The sequence below is a fragment of the Lupinus angustifolius genome, chromosome LG14 (assembly GCF_001865875.1).
Source record: "Lupinus angustifolius cultivar Tanjil chromosome LG14, LupAngTanjil_v1.0, whole genome shotgun sequence".
Taxonomy (NCBI): Eukaryota; Viridiplantae; Streptophyta; class Magnoliopsida; order Fabales; family Fabaceae; genus Lupinus; species Lupinus angustifolius.
Genome location: NC_032022.1, coordinates 13,574,575 through 13,593,578, shown reverse-complemented (window position 1 = coordinate 13,593,578; position 19,004 = coordinate 13,574,575). Strand labels below are relative to the sequence as shown.

Below are 19,004 nucleotides of genomic sequence, written 5' to 3'. Positions count from 1 at the left end.
GAAATTAGTAAAAATGAGTACCATGTAAATTTAAGTGAATGGTGTATATAATCCTTGTGAATTTGTAATAAAAGTGGCAGTGGGAAAAAAAGAAGAAATGTTGATGCCAATGTATATTATGTGAGTCGAATATGTTAGCAGATTTTATGGCCAAACTAGGAAAGCAATCTATGGATTACTACACAGATTGAAATTTAGTATCTCTGGAAACTCTTAGCATTTTTTAGTTGGATTTCTATACTGTGTATTAATTTCTCCTTTTTCTCCTTTCCAATATACAACAAAAAAATATTGTGAGTTTTCTTGGTGCTACTAAGGGTATTTTCTCACCCTTTGGATGAGGAACTAATTCTTTTTAGGTGATGAATAATCAAACTTTTTATCTTTTAATTATGTTGGGATCTAATATAATCTTACACCAATACACTAAGTTATATGGAAATATTGTGAGTTTAGTGTAAGTGGAAGTGGGACCACTGCTTGTGATTCACAATTTCACATGAAGCATCTCACACTTAATGGCAAAATTGTAAATATAAGTACGGATCTAATGTGGAAAAAGGACCATGCACCAGATTTGTGAAAGTGAATACTCTCTCACTTGTGGTCCTGGAACTTAGGCTTCACAATTATAGACAATAAAGACAAATTATAATCACCAACTTTGTCAGCTAATTTTGTAGCTAAAGACAATATGAGAGTGATTAAGTAATGTAGATAATCTAAAGTCTTGTACTCTAATCTTGATATATTTAATTTTGAACTTCTTTAGCACATGGAGGGCTAACTTTAATGGTATAATCTGAAATTCTGAAATCTTCAAAACAATGGCCATACACAAGTTTCAAAGATGGATTGAAGTGATAGAATAGTGTGCAAGATCCAAAAACATTGTCACATGTAATCATGTGACTACTAGGTATTGTGCACATGGAATCCACTTAAGTTCTAATTGTGAAGTTAAAGTCTAGAGTAAATTATATTGACACCCCCTGAGTTTTAGTAAAATTACACAAACCACCCCTCACTTTTCTACACCTACATAAACCTCCCTTAGTTTTATACTTTCATTACACTGACCACCCGTGTATATTAAATAAGTGTAATTTTTTAAACAAAAAATGTGATAAATGCAATTAAGTTAAACAAAACATGATATATTGTATAGACAAGTCTAAATAATATACAAATCAATGTATCTTTATTATTTTTGGTTCGTTACACTACATTATAAGAGTGATTTAAACAATATTTCTTTATAATTGTTGATGAATTTTGTAACAAAAAATAATAAAGATACATTGATTTGTATATTATTTAGACTTGTCTACATAATATATCATGTTTTGTTTAACTTAATTGCATTTATCACATTTTTTGTTTAAAATATTACACTTATTTCGTATACAAGGGTGGTAAAGTACAAAACTAGAGGAGGTTTGTGTAGGTTTAGAAAAGTGATGAGTGGTTTGTGTAATTTCACTAAAACTCAGGGATGTCAGTGTAATTTACTCTAAAGTCTATGAAATGTCGGTGTAAAGATTTCTACATATTTATTACATTATTCACCATTTATTAAATTACTTTTTTGGAAAGTAAATGATTATTAAATATCAATGATGGATGATGCAGCGAGAGTATATAAAATTCATATATATCGGATGCATATATTTTCTCCCTTTAGGTTATAGGAAAGGCTATGTGTTGAGTTTACCAAATACAACAAAAAGTTCATATTTTTTTCCACTGCAATGCAGTCCTTTATCATTAGAAGGTAAAAAACAAAGCAACCAAGCAAAACCGTATCAGCAACTCCTCAATTTATCTATGTGCAAAGGAAATTACCTCCATCTTTCACAAGAAGAGATTTTGCAAAGAATGAAGGTCAAATTCTATTATTTGTTAAGGAAGCTACATAAATTTCAATGTACCAGATACTTTCCACTTAAAATTCTTAGAGACACTTTTATTAATAGCTTAGCTTAAAGGCAATCATATTCTATACCCCTAACTTTATTAAGAGAAAGTTTGTAGTAAGTCAACAACTCAGATAAAATAAGTACTATTCCTTTACCAACTTATACATGTTTCATGAAGTGGAAGCAGCAAAACCATGGATTTAAAAATTCATTCACGGGTCCTCCTTTATAGAATCTTAGGTGATAGGTATATTTATGCTTCAATAATGTTACATTGTTACCCTCTTTAAAGTTTTAAAATATTAATTGACCACTTTTAAAATATTGTAGATGCTAGGTATATTTATGCTCCAATAGTGCTTGCTTTCACTTCATTCAAATCATATCTAGAGTAATTTAATGCACCAATAAAATTTAGAAATAATCTTAAGAAAAAACAATAACATATTGGTTTAGTGGTGTAAAGCGACACTAGTTGAGAGAAGGATAATCACATACCCGAAAAAGATTAATTACTCAATCAAAAGGGTAAAAAAATATTGTTGGTAATACAAAAAAAACTTACAAAACTTATTCTATGATTCTGTTAAGCATATATTTTCAAGTAAAAACATTATTATAACCGAATGTCAAAGGTTCTTATTTTTTAACCTTCTCCATTCATAAGTTGAGGCTCTGCCTCTAATATATGAAACCAATGAAATTGCTCTTTTCCCTTTCCCTTCACCAAGTTTTTACTCTTCCCCTTGGCCCAGGGAATCAAATTGTTTCACATCGAATCTTTTCTATGTCAGCAGAACGTAAATGACTGGATAATGCGTGCACATCAATGGATAATATTTACTGCACATTAGATTTGTGCACATCTATCCACATTTGGTAAAAAAATGTTTCAACTAAAAATCCGAGAAAAAAATATATGTACTAATAATATATAAATTTTATATACAATCATTGTATTATCATTCACTTTTCAATAAAAGTAATACAAATAAATATATATTATACTCACTATATATAAATCTTACTGAAAAACGTTTAGATGCCCTAAACTTTAGAAAAGAATATAATAACTACATCCTACTCCCTCAATCTATTAATTTTACTTCTCACCCCAATCAATAGACCTATCAAAAACTAAGGACAATCTTAGGGGGGGAAATAATTATGATGCTCAAATCAGAATGAAATGATAAAAATTGCCTTGTTCCTGACATTAATTTTGTTTCTCATCCCACTCAATAAGAGGAGAAATATCCATGATTAGCCCAAAACAATTTATAAGATAAGGTGTACTAGTAAATATAACATAGGCTATAAAAGGTAAAAGGTTATTCAGTTATGATAGAAAGAGCATGCCAGTTCTTCATTTTCATAGAAATACACAATATGCATACATAAGTCTATAGAGTAGAAGCATTAGTTACATAAAGTAGAAGAAAAAGCAAGGTAATTCAGAAGCAATACAACTTATGGAGAAGGAGGCCAATACATTCCTGCATCTTCTATCCCTTCATAAAACCTGAACTGAAGCTCATCATCAAGCCTTCCTTCATCATCCCACATACCATCATTACTGTCACTGTCAACGACATCGTATTCGCCCATGCCACCATCAACGAAGTCCCACTCGGAAGAATCTGATATATCTGAGTAATCATCCCAAGCATCATTGCCATAAGTGTCGAGAACAAAAGGCCCTAAAACTTTCAGTTTCGGGTATTTCTGCTTTACAAACATGTTGTCCAGTGTGACACCCCAACATCCCCTTTGATCTAAAAATTCAAGCTTGGGACAGTTTGAAAGTATTTTAAGAACACCGGAAGTGCTAATTACATGGTAAGCCAGTTCAAGATGCTTGAGCTTAGGCATAGTGGAGGCAATTGCATACGCTTCGTCGTCTTGTAAGGGCTTGCCTGCAGTATCTAATGGATGCATGTTCCTACACAACCCTTCTAGCACTAAGCAATTCTTGCCGGCTATCTCTAAAGCACGGGCACCAATTTTAATACAGTAGCTCACATCCAGGAAAGAAATCATAGAAAGCCTTCCAGCAATTTGTCCCATAATGGAATCACTCATACCACACCTAGGCAATCGCAATGTCCGGAGGGAGCAGGCACTAGCAAAAGAGTGAAAGCATACCATATAAGAAGAATTGCTAAAAAGGAGCTAGCTAATACTGTCTTCATTAATTCTAGTAGTAAACCAATTTTGTTTTCTTCTAGTCCAATAGAAATGTATTGATATAATGTGAATATCACCATACTGATTGAATAAAGGACTAGTTAGTGTGCCGAAATAACATGATGGAATAGAAGAAACATGATGTTTTGCAGTTTTTCAGTGGAACCAAATTGTATCACTTGTTGCATTATGTTTACTGAATACACCAAATACAGTACATAACACATGTTCTACTCCGTTTTGTCCTGACATGTCAACCGAACACTACCTTAATATAAATCGGCAGCATTTTAAACATTAAAAAAGGAGTGTCCACTTTATACCCTACTTTTAGACAATTAACCAATTTAGCTAGCATAATAATCAGTAAAATATTAATCTACATTATCTCAATATCTCCTCAAAACTGCAGTAACTCAAACTAAGGGATCGTTGTAAATAGAAATCGCGCAGTTCAGCTTACTTTTCGGCAATTAAAGTGAAAATCTTCTCAGTTTGGACATCAGAAACACACAGCTTCTTGAGGGATCCACAACTTCTTGTGATCAGCATCTCAAGCATCCGGTCGAGTTTGTCAGGCTTGCAACCGTTGCTCCACTCGTTAATGTCTATCTCTTGCCAGCAGTAAGGTCCAGTTACTGCTTTAGCCCATGATTTGCATACCCTGGGGATCACAGTCACTCTCTCCTGAAGAGAAAGTTTGGTGAATATTACACCTAGTGCATCAGGAATCAATTCATCCCAATTTGGAAGATCAGATACCCCTCCCATCCAATCTACAAAAGAATAAAATTTTGCACTTTTTAGTATAAGCATCTGCATATTAAAACCACTAAAATAAGGAATAGAACTCTTCATAGAAAAAGAAAACATAAGGCATATTAAATAACCACATTCACACATATTACACATACATACACCGAAATATCTTTCACAAACATAAAAATGAATTGTTCAAATTCAAGCAACGCATTCTTTGAACAACTGGTAAAGGAAGTTTGTTTTGAATGGCACCAAATTAAACTTGATGAACCTAGGATAATATTAAATAAAAAAATCTCAGATTTACATGTTCATCTCACTAAGTTATGAGGTTGAGAGAATCATAAATGCCAGAACATTTTCCCCTGACAAAATATAGAAAATGCAAGAACATTTTTTTCCTGACACTAAAGAGAAAACATAAATCCCAGAGCTTTTTCTCTCTCACAAACAAAGAGCTACTATAAGCTTGGGGAAATGCTAACAAAATAAAAACCCACCATTTGCTAAAAAAACAAACTTTTAGTTTCAAAATAGGAAATCTAGAGTAATAAATAAAGAATTCCCAGATTGAAAGTTCATTTTTTTAAGGTACTCAGTATCCAAAGTAATCAGAGGAAAAGAGAGAGAAGAGAAATGACCCACATCACATGCAACAAAAAGATAGGAGATTTATCAGTGCGAATCTTCTAGGACCTGAATTATGGAAGTGGTGACCGGTTAATCCGGCACATGAACCAGGAAAAGGAAAGAGAAAGATGAGAAATAAGTGAAGGGAGAGAAAGCTAGAAGCAGTAACAAGGGTAAGGGTACACACCTACCTACCCTTCAAGGTTGAGTACAACAACTTGTCACAAGAGTAAAGACACAGAACCAAAGCAAGGGTACGTGTAGAGTGAACACTTGAAAAAGGCCAAAATAGTTTATGAAGTGTTGCAAGGGTACAAATAACACTACTTTGAACCAAAAAATGAGTACTTTGTGGAGTGTTTCTTTATGTATATAGAGGTAGAGGAAAATAAATGAGAGTAAAAGCCTAAAAGGATAAAATATGAGCGGAAATAATGATAAACTAAAATAATGTAGTGATGGTGTGTAAATTTTTATACGTATAATTTATATATTAATGTTTTATTACCGGAATACTCACAAACTCCTTGTCTCCGCAAAAGTGCTTCAAATGAGAGTAAAAAGAAAAGGTTTTGCTTGGGAATTGTCAGACAAAACTAGTTTATCTTTTATATTTCATTATTGTATTAAATGCATGTTTTTGTTCTCCCTTTTCAAACTTTTTACCAAGACAAACATTATAGTACCTTTCATTTACCCACTTATAGATAGCGATGGCAAAAAAACTCATACCCGTAGGTACCCGTAAGTAAAACTCGTACAGACACGAGTATTGGTCACAAACGGGTACCAGCGGGTTTTATAAATGAGTTTTTAAAAATATTCGTACTACATATAGGCGGGTACGGGTATTATTGTACCCGTGTCAGTGGGTACCCATTATTTATATGACTAATATATTGTATTTAATTAAAATAAAAATTATATTTTTTAACATTCATTACAATAAGTACATTTTTTCCTTTTACTTTGTTTACATATGAGTTTGGTGCTGAAACACCCTACAAATATTATTACATGTGTAGAAACACATGTTTTACAAAGAAAATATATATTTTTTGTTAAGGAAATGAGAACAAAAAATCACACAAATAGAAAACACCAATAAATTTAACATTTTTTGTCAAATATTCAATCAAAAGGTACAAAAATAATTAAGTTTCATCTTATTTGAAACATAAGAGAAGTAAAAAATTAAAAAAATCATTTATAATATAGGAAACTCGCGGGTACTCGTTATACCCACGGTACTCAAAAATACTCGCGAATACCCGTACGAATACGGGCGGGTATGAATAATGTTATCCTATTTTAAAATGGGTAACGAGTAGCTACTACCCATGCCCGTTGCCATCCCTACATATGGATCACTAGAATTTACTTGATATAGTGTAATAAGTTTTAGCTACTTATACAATTAATTGAGGGAAAAAATGGTGGGCTTGTCGGTGGAAAAGGCCCAATAATCTATAATTTTATGGAAAATGCTATATTATCTTCTTCAATTCCCCTACTAGTTCTCCTACTTATAAGAAAATTATATATCATAAGATGAGACTTTATTAATTAATGATTGGTTTATAAATTACATGTGTTACTTTCTTATGGGTAGGATGATATAATATTATTCTAATTTTATATATGATTTCATCCCCATCAATTTTACACCAATTTGTGTTCCCATAATCCCTTATATTTTTCCTCTAAAAACTTCTCCTGTTTCTTTTCAGTTTAATTTATTTTTCTTTCCTGTCTTGGCAAACCCATGTTGAAAAATGCTAAATTTTTAGATTTTGTGAATGTCCATTTGCTTTTTTAGAGTTCATGGTGTCATAGATTCCATGGTAACAAGGTGGAGATGAAGATAAGATAGGAGCTAGATGGGCTTTTCATTTTTTGGAATTGAACAGCTTGAATGGAAATGTGATCCAGCCAGAAAAAAACATAGGCTTATGCCTTGAATGACACACATGACAAATAAACAATGCTTTCAACCTTACCATTTAATTACTAGTTTCCCCCATGGAACCATTCCACTTAAGTTAACCTCTTTCATTTTTGGCTAGTAGATTTTTTTATATTGGAAAAAGGAGCATAAAGAAAGAGCTATCTACATTAAACATTGACAAATTTCTCTTTAGAAGAAATAAATAAAAGAGGAATAATAAGATTTTACATTCTGATTTTTCTCTTTCTTATTTTCCCGAGAAGGTGTGTTAATATCTTCTATGTACATACAACATTACTCACATCAATAATTGGGTTTTCAATGTTGTGTAATGTGAATGGACATATACTGAGAAAATAAAAGTAAAGATGTAGAATAACTCAAAGATGTTTCATGATATATCGATGCGTGATTGGATAAACAATTGATGTTGAAATATTTTGTATCATGTAAATAATAGTGTATGTGAATATGTGAGATTGTATGATTGAGTTAGTTCTAAATATAGTGATTAGCTTATAAGAATAAAATGGTTACTTAGTTTTTGTTATGTTAGTTAGTTTTTCCATTCTTTATATTTATTGTAATTTTGTATTTAATCAATTTAATTTTCAATTCATTCATTCAATGATGAAATTCATATCTTATTTCCGCTCTTGATTCTTAACCTGATATCAGAGCAATAATTATTGTTTTGATCGCTTCCACTTATACTTCCATCATTCCAAGATTCAACAGAGAATCATTATTCTCATTCATGGCTTCCAATAATGTATCACATGGAGATGAATTTGCTGCAACTTCATTCTTCTTCTTTGAAGATAAGGGAGTGCCATTCTTTTATGATGCAGTGTATTAGATTTTCATCTCAACATACACATTTCATGCTAGAGGTGAGCATGAGCCGGGTTGAGACGGGTTAACACTTGTCCTTACCCGACCCTAAATATTGGTCGGGTCACTTTTTTGAACCCGAACCTGGTCCTAGACCCGAAGCTAACTCGACCCTAAATAGCGACCGGGTCAACCTTTAAACCCGATCCGACCCTAGACCCGATTAAATATAATGCATAAAGACTTCTTAGTATTATTAATTATTATGAATACGTAGGTTTATATATAAAATGATATATGTATATATGTATTATTAATCATGTATATATTATGGTAAAGTTAAAGAATAAATGATACTTTTGACCAAAAGAGTATCATTACTCTATACATATTTGAGTAGAAACACATACAAACATGATGAGCGAGTGACCCTGGAGCGGGACGAGCCAAGTCATGCTTGGTCCCTACCCGACCCTAAATATTGATTGTGTCTATTTTTGGAACCCGACCCTAGACTCGATCAGACCCGACCCTATTCGGACCCGATCATGAACGGGCCGTGCTGGGTGAGCGGGTGGGGCCGGGTCCTGCTCACCCCTATTTCATGCTAACAATACAACTATAAAATCAAGAAGATTGTATTTTTCATCAATCAACATTGATTTACTTTACTGTTGTTTTCTTGCATCTGAGGAGTTAGAGCTATGGAAAACAAAACCACTAGCTACCTTTTTCATCTTGCTGATCCCACTACAAAGTGCATGAAAAGTTTGTATATATTATCAGCCTTGCCTTGGCATGGTTTAAAATCTCAAGATATTGAAAGTGTACATCAATTAGATGTCTTCAATAAAGATCAATTTCTCAAGGAGTATGTGCCTTTCCTTGGTTGGAGAATTTAATCAAGATTCTTTGCTTTTCTTGGGCACATTGTTGTTGGAATATTACATGGTGCTAATGTTCTTTGAGGCTTGAGAGTGATGTTGACTTTGGCAGCAACAAAGCAAGCCATGCAAGGTGTCTCCAACATTTGGTGCACAATTGTCTCGTGCTAATGGTCTTGGAACTTCTATTGCTCATTTGGATTTAGCAGTTGTATTGAACAATAATGCAAGCAATGATCGAGTAGATCCAGAAACATAAGAATGAGAAAATAATAAGATGAAATTCATTCCATCATTAGTTAACAATATGGTCCCCAATTATCTCTTTTCTATAATACTTTATTTTCTTTACCTCTCTATCTCATTAAGCACACAACATTGTTAAAGTTTATAATTTTTCTTCTTCTTTGAAGCAACATATTAAGATCAAGATTAAGGTTCATTTTATTTTCTCTCTTTCATCTATTATGGTTGGTTTGGTTGGTTAAGCTTTTGTCAAAATAGATGGTTAAACTTTGGATGAATTTGCTTCTACCTATGATAGTTAAGCGTCAGTGTTGCTTCATATTCAGATTTCAAGACTGGGAGATGAAGATTCACTCCCCAGCAGGAAGAGGTATTAGAGTATATCATTGTGTTCAACACAATTATTTCAAGCTTGGAATGTTTAATACATTCCAGCTTGCGGGGATGTTAAAATAGTTGAGTGGTTAGTTAGTTAGTTTGGTTAGTATAGTTAGTTTTTCTATCCTTTATATAAATGATTCAATGTAATTTTGCAATTCAATCAACTCAATTCAATATAGAAAGCTTTATTACCACATTTTAACATGGTATCATAGCATAATTATTATTTTGGTAGCATCCACTTATAACTCCATCTTCTAAGATTCAACAAAGAAATTGGAGTTTGCACTTCTACTTCTATGTGATTGTTCTTCTGCATTTTGTGTATGTTGTTTCTAATCGCAATAGGGGGTGTCTAACTGGAATGAAGCAAGATTTTGAGTTAGAGCAAGTCAAAGAATGGAAAGAATGGCTGGAGGTTTCCTTGCAAAGCAACCACCAATTTTCTCTCTTTCCATACTCACAAGGCAACATCCATGTTGCACTTGTGCTATCTTCATTCTTTCATCTTTTCTCACAACCCAAAAAAAAATGGAAGATTGATAGTATATTAGATTCATTCTTATAATCTATTCTCTGCGTGCCATATTTTTGTTACCGTTGTGTATATTTTTCTTCCCCTCATCATTCTCACACATCACTTTTAAATGAAAAAGAAGGTTCTTGATTTGATCTTAGTCCCAATTGGTCTCCTATTAATATTTCTTGGCTCCATTTTATTCATCAATGGAGTTCCACAGTATTATAGGCACAAATTTTTGTGTGGTCATTAACTTCTAATGACTTAGCAAGTTACAAGGGTGGCTCACAAATGATTAAGCATACTACAAAGGCCGTATAGATATTAGTCATGTAAGAGAGAATTGAAGTCTTGTTTCTTGGACCTACATTCTCCTCAAATTTTCCATGCTGAACCAATATAATTGTATATGGGAGGATTGTAGTGTTGCACTTTGTTTCTTGCTTCTTCCAGAATTGCTTTAACAAAGCTATACTTGGAGACTCTAAAAGGTTATATTTCCAACTTCATGTTTTGGTATGATGATAACAGGATATGATTTATCTTCATATGCAACTTCACGGTCTTCTTGAATCTCACCAGAATTGATAACTGAGGTGTTGTTGTTGACTTCTATCACACCTTTGGATTTAGATTGTTCAGCGATCATAGTGTGATGAATGATCACTTCTGATTATCCTTTGGGCTTATCTTGGACAGTTCTTTTAGTTTTGTGATGTTTACTATGCAAAAATGTGTCATTTGCCTATTATTAATTACCTCAATTTCATTCATACTCTATTTTGTTCACCCCTATCATAAACACACAACATTATTATAGTTTGTTTTCACGTCATTGAAGCATCTCATTAGGATCAAAATTCTGATCCGTTCTCTCTCTTTCATCATCAATGGTTGGTTCGTTTCTGTCCATGATGGTTAAGCTCAGATATAACTTCTGTTATAGATGATTAAACATTGGATGGGTAGTTTCTGTCCATAGTGGTTAAGCAAATATATAGCTTCTACTTATGAATAGTTAAGCGTTTGATGATATAGCTTCTGTCATGAATGGTTAATCATTGTTATTGCTTCAAATTAATTTCAAACTGAGAGTTCAAAATTTTCACTCTCTTGCTTGAGGGAGACTGTTGAAATATATTGTATTATGTAAATAATAGTGTATGTGAATATGTAAGATTGTATGATTGAGTTAGTTCTAACTCTAGTGATTAGCTTATAAGAATAAAAGGTTAGTTGTAGTTAGTTAGTTTTTGTTAGGGTAGTTAGTGTACTTAATAGTTTAAACAAAAGTCTCACCAAGAAAAAGGCCTTAAAAGATCTCAAACATACAGGTAAACAAAAAATGCACTCCCAAACTCTATGATTTACCAGAATTATTTCTAGTTTTTCCACACATAAATATAGTTAACTTAATTATACACTCATAATATATTATCATCCATATAATACCACATTCACATTTATGTATCATACACTTATTCCAACTTTATATATCACACTCCCAGTCTCCTACCAAACAAAATACAACCCACTTCTAATTTCTTTGCATAAAACAACATTATTGCTGATAAAATAACATTAACCCAGGAAAAAAAACACTTGTGTAAAGATATCCTTAAGTGAAAAAATCTTCTTTCTTTCTTTGTTTCATTCATACAACAAAATTAAAGTAATGTCATATAAACATTCACACAAGGAAACTGAACTTTGGTTTTTCAGACAAGTGTCTTGCACGTAGAGGTAAGAGGGTCCCACATCGCCGGCAACAAAAACTTACGACCACTGACACCGACGGCGTTGTAACTAGCCCCATTTGTGTTATCTACCAAAACATTACCCGGAAAACCCGGATACGCTCCTTTTCCGAATATTCCGGTGCACGCCGACACCGCCTCCAACGGCGCACTCTCCACTCCTTGGTAGTAACCATTACTGAACGGGTTCGTCACCGCTCCAGCCAGAACCGTCGCCAAACTAATCACCATTCCGTCAACCCCAACGTCGCCGTTAGGAGCAACTAACGGCGGTGACTGTGGTCCGTACAGAGGTTGATGAAACGGCCACGCGCATTCACCGGGACACTGACTCACCGGATTACCCACCCACGCGTAAACAGTTTTTCCTTTCTCGACCCGACCCGGTAAGTGGGTCCCGCATTGGTTCATGCAGAAATCTTCAACTTCAACGTCAGAAGCAGTTAGCACAACATGGATTTTGTTACTATTACTTGTTTTTTTGGGTTTTGAAGCGAGGGAGATTAGTTCTGTCGTTTTGATTGATTTTCCTAAGGAGTAGTTGTCGTCTAGGGTTTGATCACCTACGGTGAGGGTGCATGGACCTCCCCTATACGTAGCGGTGGTTTGCCACCACGAGAAGGCGGAGGGAGACGGAGGATGGCGGTGTTGGTGGGTAGCGGAAGAGGAGTTAAGGGATTGGATGAAGTCTATGATTATGGAACGTTGGGTTGGTGTGAAGTGACCGTACCAATGGAGAGAAACGGTGACGTTTCCCTTTAACAATGGACCATTGTGGTATTTGAGAATAACAGGTTCTTGCTGAACCAATGCCAACATGCGTTTGAAGGGTGTGGCTTTTGGAGGAGGGTTTGAGAGTACAGGTAAGAAGAAAATGAAGGTAGTAAGAAGAAATGTGAGAGTGAAAGTGTTGGTAAGTTCCATTTGTGTTTGTTGAAACAACTTATTATTGCGGGTTTGAGTATGAGGGAGAAATGAAGATAGACACTGTAAACTATGTAGAATCGATTTTGAGGTTTGGAGGTTAGGTCATGAAGTTGAACTTCAAAGGGGTATTTATATAACCCCAAAAAAACTTAAACTGTTGCTTATTTTGTAATGGAAATATAAGATAAGAATTGACTTATCATTATAAAAATATGATATCCATTAGTTTTTCTTTACAATGTACTATATTGGTATAGTGAGAAGAAAATATAATATTGAAAGTGAATGGTTTGATATTAACTTGTGGGAACAGCTTAGGCTTGATGAACACACTTGACAGGAGCGAATATACTTGCATGCTTGATTACTTCACTCTCAGATCATCCTCTTTTGGATTGAGATAGCAATATTGTGGTCGCACACCACTTTCATTTTTGCATGGTAATCAATCATTATTACCCTATATGAATAATCATACATTTTCAACTTATTAACTACAAATTTGTATTTATTTAATGTCAATATGCTATACGAAAATCAATGTTGGAAGAGACATAATCAAGGGAAAGGCCTTCCTTAGCAATGAGAACTGAGATTCTATAACCGATAAATGTATATAGTCACAGTATTTGTTTTCTATTGGATATACACAATAAATAAAATATAAAACATTAACTATGACGTAAACCAATTGCTAATTACAATCACTAGTAAGTTAAGGAAAAAGGTTGAGTATTCAGTGTGAAGTACCCAACTATTCAGCCTCATTGAAGAACACTTATTAAGCAAAAACCAGACAAATAAAATAAAATAAACACAAGGACAGGGAATATTAGGCCCACAATGAAACTGGCAACGCGGATTAATAAATCAGTACTAAATAGTTTTAATCACTAGTCAGTAGTCACTACTTGTACACAGATTGTTAACATTTCAACTTCATAAAAAGTGACTTTTTTGCGACTTCATATTAACAATACGTGTTTGTTTCTCTGTAACATTCCAGATTGTCACAAAATTTCACCTTACTAATCTTTCACAAAGGTTCCATAAGAAATTCTTTCACAATAGCTTACCCGGCACGAATAGGGTGGCAATATGTGCACCCGTAAGTCGGGTTTATATATCTAGATTATTAGTCATAATATAGTTTGAGATACGGTTTAGGATAGTCGATCCTTATCAGGATTGATAGTTTAGATTGTTTTTTACCTATAAATGCATGATTTAGTTTGCAAAGTTTCCCACTTCTTAAAAAACTTTATATTAAAGCACCAATGGTAGGGTAAAATGATGTAATGCCTTGTTAAATTTTTAAATATTATATAAGTTTAAAAGCAACTAAAAATTAATATCTATATTAATCTATTAAAAATTCTATAAATATTTATTAGATATTTTAGTAGACATCACTAAAATTATAACCAGGGGAGTTTTTTCAACTGGTTTTTGAGTTTGATAGGTGGGTGAAGGAGTGGAGTTTAAAATATGTGTAGGAACATTGCAAAGTTTTTTACACTATCAGCACATTATCTAACATTTAATTGTATTATTTTTGTTTGATAGTTAATTAATTAATAGTTGATGATTTACAATGTAAAAAATACTTACAATGTCAGTGTATAGATATTAAAAATTCAAAGTAGTATATGGATTCTCTAAACTTTTTATGGGAATCTCGATTCTTTATGCCTGCTCAATGTCGATAAACAACGAGGAGAATATGACCAAATGATAAACACGAAAGTAGAGTGAGATTTAATCTAAATTGTTCTCTTTGCTACATGAGGACATGTTTAATTTTGAGAATTCTAGTAAAGACAAAAATAACTTAAATATAGCTAAGAAAACGAAAATTGATCAAAATTTGTTTGGTTAAACAAAAATTACCAAAATCCGTTTGTTATGTAGTTGGGAAGTCTATTTGAGACATGTTATCTTCCTAACCACCTATATTGTTTTTGTTTTCACCTATGTTTAATTGACTTGACTTTAACCAATTTCCCAACAGATTTTAAGAAAACTTCAGAAGTCGGTTTGGTTTGTGAGAAAAACTTATGTTTAGAAGTCGATTTGGTTTAATAATCTTTCCAATTGAAATAAAAAGTTAATGTAAAATCGATAAACAATCTACATCCTTATATGTTTTGAGTATTTTTAATTTTTCCATCAATATTTATTAAAATTGTTAGTTTATTTCAGTTTGTTAGTTGTAATATTATTTTCATTAATCGATTAAGAGTTTAATTAATCGATTAACTAGTTAGTTATTAGTTAGGCGTTGTAGTATATAAAGGGTGATCCCTTATTCCTTGTAACTTAATTCTATATAGAAAGTTTTTATTTACTCTCATACTTCTTGATTCATCAAGAAGCTTTCTTTTTATGAATTTTCTCATTCTTTCTTTCTTGCTTTATCAAGATTCATGCATGACTCTACCATTTTAACATGATATCAGAACCATAATTATTGTTTTGATGGCTTCCGTTTATACTTCTATCATTCCAAGATTCAACAAAGAATCATTATTTCGTTCATGGCTCTAAAAAAGGTTGGTTTCACATTCATGGAGGTGACTTAGATGATGGTGTACGGAAGTTGGTGACTGATTTGATCATGTGAAAATATGTATCCAAATCCACCATTTGGTATCTCATTAAACACACAACATTATAGTGTGTAATTTTTTCCTCATTGAAGCAACATAAAAGATCAAGATTAAGGTTCATCTCATTTCTCTCTTTCATCTGTTATGGTTGGCGTGCTTCTGTCAAAAAGATGGTTAAGCATTGATGAAATTGTTTCTGCCAAATGGTGGTTAAGCGTCAGTATTGTTTCACATTCAGATTTCAAGATTGGGAGACGACGATTCGCTCACCAGCAAGAGGATGTATTAGAATATGTGTGGTGTTCATCGCAATCATTTCAAGCTTGGAATGCTTGACACATTCCAACTTGAGGGGATGTTAAAGTTGTTAGTTAATTTCAGTTTGTTAATTGTAATATTGTTTTCGTTAGTTGATTAAGAGTTTAATTAATCGATTAACTAGTTAGTTATTAGTTAGACATTATAGTATATAAATGGTGATCATTTATTCCTTGTAACTCAATTCTATATAGAAAGTTTTCATACTTCTTGATTCATCAAGAAGCTTTCTTTTCATGAATTTTCTCATTCTTTCTTTCTTGCTTTAAGAAGATTCCGATGGCTCTGCCATTTGAACAATATTTTTGATAAAGAAACCTCTTAAGTTGGCCTACCCTCCTTTTACAAGCAACCATGTTTCCTTGTTATCTTTTCCATCAACACTTATAACTATGGTTAATAGCTTGGGCAATCCAATCGGATTTGACATGGCTCAATTTAGGCTCAATTCATGACTAAGGTGGGTCCAAATATCGCCTATCATGCTGGATAGTAGGCCTACTAGCTCTATATATACAATGCATCGATCTTCCCTTCAAAGTTAGTGTCATGGTGGTTTTGATAAAATGAAGCAACTTCTTACCTTTTAAAAGTGGTTTCAAACATGACTACAACAAATGCTTACAAAAATCGTGCAATAAACGCTCTACATTTTGGCACAGAAACGCTTTAAATTAAGGAGGTTTTGCACATAAAAATTTAAATAAGAAGTAAAAGACGACTACTATCCATAATTCCATAAGATCTATCTATTGATTTATAACTTTCCTTAAAGCAAACATATGTATATATTTGTATAAAACACATTTATTAAGTATTGGTCTAAAATTTGAAATAAGATACGGCACTTCAAACGTATCATTTAAAATCTAACGGGTATTTCTCTGTGTGTGAACATGTTTTGCAGATATGCACCAGTATGGCCATTGCTATTGCTTTTGCAATTTTATATTTGTAGGCAAAAGAAAAGGCTCTACAAAACTGGAAAAAAAAAGAACATGACTAGCAATATATTACAGTATCTAGATTGGACCAGATCCTAGTAAATGGTAGCTAGCAAGTAGCAACCAATACATGAATTCCACAAAGGACCACTGTACCCACATATTTTACTGTTGAAGTCATTACAATACTACATACTGTTTTCAATCAATTAGCTATTAGAATCATCAATAGACAAAACTATTGAATAGACAAAACCATAGTTAACTAATAAGTAACATGGGTATGGATACATCTCTTATGCTATTTCTTGAAGAGAAAAAGTTTGATGCACCTTCTTATTGCATCATCAATCATTAATTTTTAATAACCTTAAATGATTGATAGATTGTGTGTAAAAAAACTTTACACCAACACACAGTATATAAATATCATATTCTGATTAAACACTTACCTAATTGAATGAAAAAATTATAAATGGGAAGACAGTCCAAAACATAAACTTATAGCGAGTATGATGAGCTAAGACGGAAATGAAAACCAGATTTTGATCCAAGTAATATAATTTAAAAGCAAACAGAAGTACATTTGCTTTAATATCATTAATCAGCAAAAGCAAAAAGAAATAAACAAATAAATGAATTAACGCTACAAAAACGCTTATTTGTACAATCTATTATCCCTTCCCCAAATTGTAACATAGCAGCAACAACAATAACCTTTACACCAACGTAGAGCAAGAAGATGTAGAAGGATCATACAAAGCCGGAAGCAAATACTTCCTCCCATTAGAACCATTAGCATTGTAGCTAGCACCAGTGGTTGGGTCCACCAACAAATCACCAGCATAACCCGGATAAGCACCTTTCCCATAAACCCCAGGACATGCTGTTGCAGCTTCTAATGGTTCTTCAGCTGGTCCCTGAAAGTAACCATTTCCAAATGGGTTCGTTACGGTTCCTGCCAATAGTGTAGCTAGATTAATCACCATTCCGTCAACACCAACATCGTTGTTAGGTGCAACCAATGGTGGGTTTTGAGGCCCGTAAATGGGTTGGTGAAATGGCCATGCACATTGACCAGGACATTGAGTTTCAGAGTTACCAACCCAAATATAAGCGAACTTGTAACTCTTTCCCATAATAGCTGAACCTGAAGACCCATGAGTTCCACATCGAGAGGAACAAAAGGCTTCGACCGTTACATCAGAAGATGTAAGAACAACGTTGATAGCGTTTCTATGGTCTCCTTTAGAAGCTAACTGAAGTAGATTTTTGTTGGTAAGCGATTTTCCAAGAGTGTAGTTTTGATAAATCTGTTTACCCAGTGAGAGGGAAAGAGGTGAAGGGTTTTTCTTTGAGGTAAGGTGGTAGTATTTTTCAGTGGTTTTCCACCACGTGGCAACAGAGGGTTGGTTGCTTTGTGGTGTTTGGGATGAGAGGGTGGTGATGAAATCAGAGATTATAGCTTTTTGGGATGGTTTGAAGTTACCATAATATATGAGGTTTATAGAGATTTTACCATATAGAAGAGGACCATTGTGGTAATGAAGCAACTGAGACTGATCCTGAACTAGCTCATTCAAATTTCTAGCAGCAAATGAAAGCTGAAATAAACATAACAAGAAGAAGATTTTGAAAAAGCCCATTTTTTCTCAACTGGGTAACAATCTGATTTTTTTAAATGGATCAAGAAGCTCAAATAGCTCTTGTAATTTTGTTTTGTGGATTGAGGGTGCCGAGAAGATAGGTATATATAGGTCCCAGTTGGGGGTATATTTTAATTGATTAAAAAAAGTGCTTTAATTTTCACTGTGCTGGAACTTGCTAAGAAAGAGACAGTGATTTTTTTGTGTGCCTAGAAAGTGGTTGGACAAAGATTTGTTGTCCCAAAGCATATCTCAAAGACTCAAACTAATCATAATATTTTACATCAATAAAAAATTAAATATTTATAATTTTATATATATTTTTTCATTATAATTGGTTTGGGACAAGTTTAAGAAAATCATATCCCATCCGGAAGCGGTTAGCCCAGTAGTCCACTAGTCCCTCTGGGTTGTGGCATTTACGAGCCACGACTTTCTCACCAAGTAAGGTAAGAGTGGGGACCCCAAAATTGTTACTGTTTTTAATTTTCC

The 19,004-nt window shown here is 33.3% G+C and overlaps 3 protein-coding genes across 6 annotated transcripts; all 3 read right to left on the bottom strand.

The window, feature by feature from the left end:
* LOC109326959 (F-box protein FBW2-like) lies at nucleotides 3,244–5,817 on the bottom strand. Of its 4 annotated transcripts, none has more exons than XM_019559908.1 (3): nucleotides 5,686–5,817; nucleotides 4,570–4,882; nucleotides 3,244–4,041 (listed from the first exon to the last, which is right to left on the bottom strand). In XM_019559908.1, the coding sequence occupies exons 2-3, from the start codon at nucleotides 4,875–4,877 to the stop codon at nucleotides 3,390–3,392; spliced, it is 960 nt and encodes a 319-aa protein (XP_019415453.1). In that variant the 5' UTR covers nucleotides 4,878–4,882; nucleotides 5,686–5,817; the 3' UTR covers nucleotides 3,244–3,389. The 4 variants fall into 4 exon arrangements, with proteins under 4 accessions (XP_019415453.1, XP_019415455.1, XP_019415452.1 ...); XM_019559910.1 differs by having other exon boundaries at nucleotides 5,690–5,809; XM_019559907.1 differs by lacking the exon at nucleotides 5,686–5,817 and adding an exon at nucleotides 5,514–5,683.
* LOC109326880 (protein EXORDIUM-like 2) lies at nucleotides 12,030–13,107 on the bottom strand. Its single transcript, XM_019559761.1, has one exon. The coding sequence runs from the start codon at nucleotides 12,990–12,992 to the stop codon at nucleotides 12,030–12,032; it is 963 nt and encodes a 320-aa protein (XP_019415306.1). The 5' UTR covers nucleotides 12,993–13,107.
* Nucleotides 17,422–18,600, bottom strand: LOC109326881 (protein EXORDIUM-like). The gene has a single exon (XM_019559762.1). The coding sequence runs from the start codon at nucleotides 18,510–18,512 to the stop codon at nucleotides 17,586–17,588; it is 927 nt and encodes a 308-aa protein (XP_019415307.1). The 5' UTR covers nucleotides 18,513–18,600; the 3' UTR covers nucleotides 17,422–17,585.